Here is a 1,104-nt window from a genome sequence, read left to right as displayed (position 1 = left end):
CAGATCAGCATACCAAGGACCTTTCTCTTCAGTTGCCTTCACCTCTTCAAGCTTCTTTCCAATTTCACAAACCGCTACCACTGCTCCAATTGACATGATCTGTTCCTCTAGAAGCCCTTCATCAATAGGGATCCCACTATCAATCTTCTGTCTAGACAAGTGATCAGCTACACCATTCTCGACTCCTGGCTTGTCTTTGATCTCAAGGTCAAACTCTTGTAACAGCAAGATCCACCTCAACAGTCTTGGCTTAGCATCCTTCTTGGCCATGAGATGTCTCAACGCAGCATGATCAGTGTAGACTATGACTTTTAACCGAACCAAGTAGCTTCTGAACTTCTCAAAGGCGTAGACAATGGCTAGCAGTTCCTTCTCAGTTGTAGCATACTTCATTTGGGCTTCATCAAGAGTTTTACTCGCATAGTAGATCACATGAGTCTTCTTGTCCTTCTTTTGACCAAGAACAGCTCACACAGCATAGTCACTAGCATCACACATGATCTCAAAGGGGAGATCCCAATCTGGTGGCTGGACAATGGGGGCACTAACCAGCTTGTCTTTCAACTTCTTGAATGCTTCAAGACATTTCCAATCAAAGTTGAATGCAGCTTCTTTGAATAAAAGCTTAGTCATTGGCCTAGCTATCATTGAGAAGTCTTGGATGAATCTTCTATAGAATCCAGCATGACCAAGGAAGCTTCTAATGTCCTTAACCGTCTTTGGTGGAGATAATCCATTCATCACTTCAATCTTGGCCTTGTCTACCTCAACCCCCCTTTCTGAAATCTTGTGTCCAAGCACAATCCCTTCCTTAACCATGAAGTGACATTTCTCCCAATTCAGCACAAGGTTTGTCTCTTCACATCTCTTGAGGACCCTGCTAAGATTGGACAAACAAGCAGAAAACGAAGATCCGTAGACAGAGAAGTCATCCATAAATACCTCCACAACATCCTCTATAAGATCAGAGAAAATAGACATCATGCATCTTTGGAAAGTGGCTGGAGCATTACATAGCCCAAATGACATCCTTCGATAAGCAAATGTACCATAAGGACATGTGAAAGTCGTTTTCTCTTGATCATTTGGATGTATGGGGATTTG

The 1,104-nt window shown here is 42.8% G+C and overlaps 1 protein-coding gene across 1 annotated transcript in view; it reads right to left on the bottom strand.

The window, feature by feature from the left end:
* Positions 1–468: 468 nt before the first annotated feature.
* Positions 469–1,104, bottom strand: part of LOC106338851 (uncharacterized mitochondrial protein AtMg00860-like) — a 5,065-nt gene continuing 4,429 nt past the window's right edge. The window contains exon 2 of the mRNA XM_013777735.1: positions 469–786. Within this exon, the coding sequence (XP_013633189.1) occupies positions 469–786 (318 nt within the window). The remainder of the gene's footprint in view (positions 787–1,104) is intronic.

The sequence above is a fragment of the Brassica oleracea genome, chromosome C4, assembly GCF_000695525.1.
Source record: "Brassica oleracea var. oleracea cultivar TO1000 chromosome C4, BOL, whole genome shotgun sequence".
Lineage (NCBI taxonomy): Eukaryota > Viridiplantae > Streptophyta > Magnoliopsida > Brassicales > Brassicaceae > Brassica > Brassica oleracea.
This window is presented reverse-complemented; position numbering and strand designations above follow the sequence as displayed.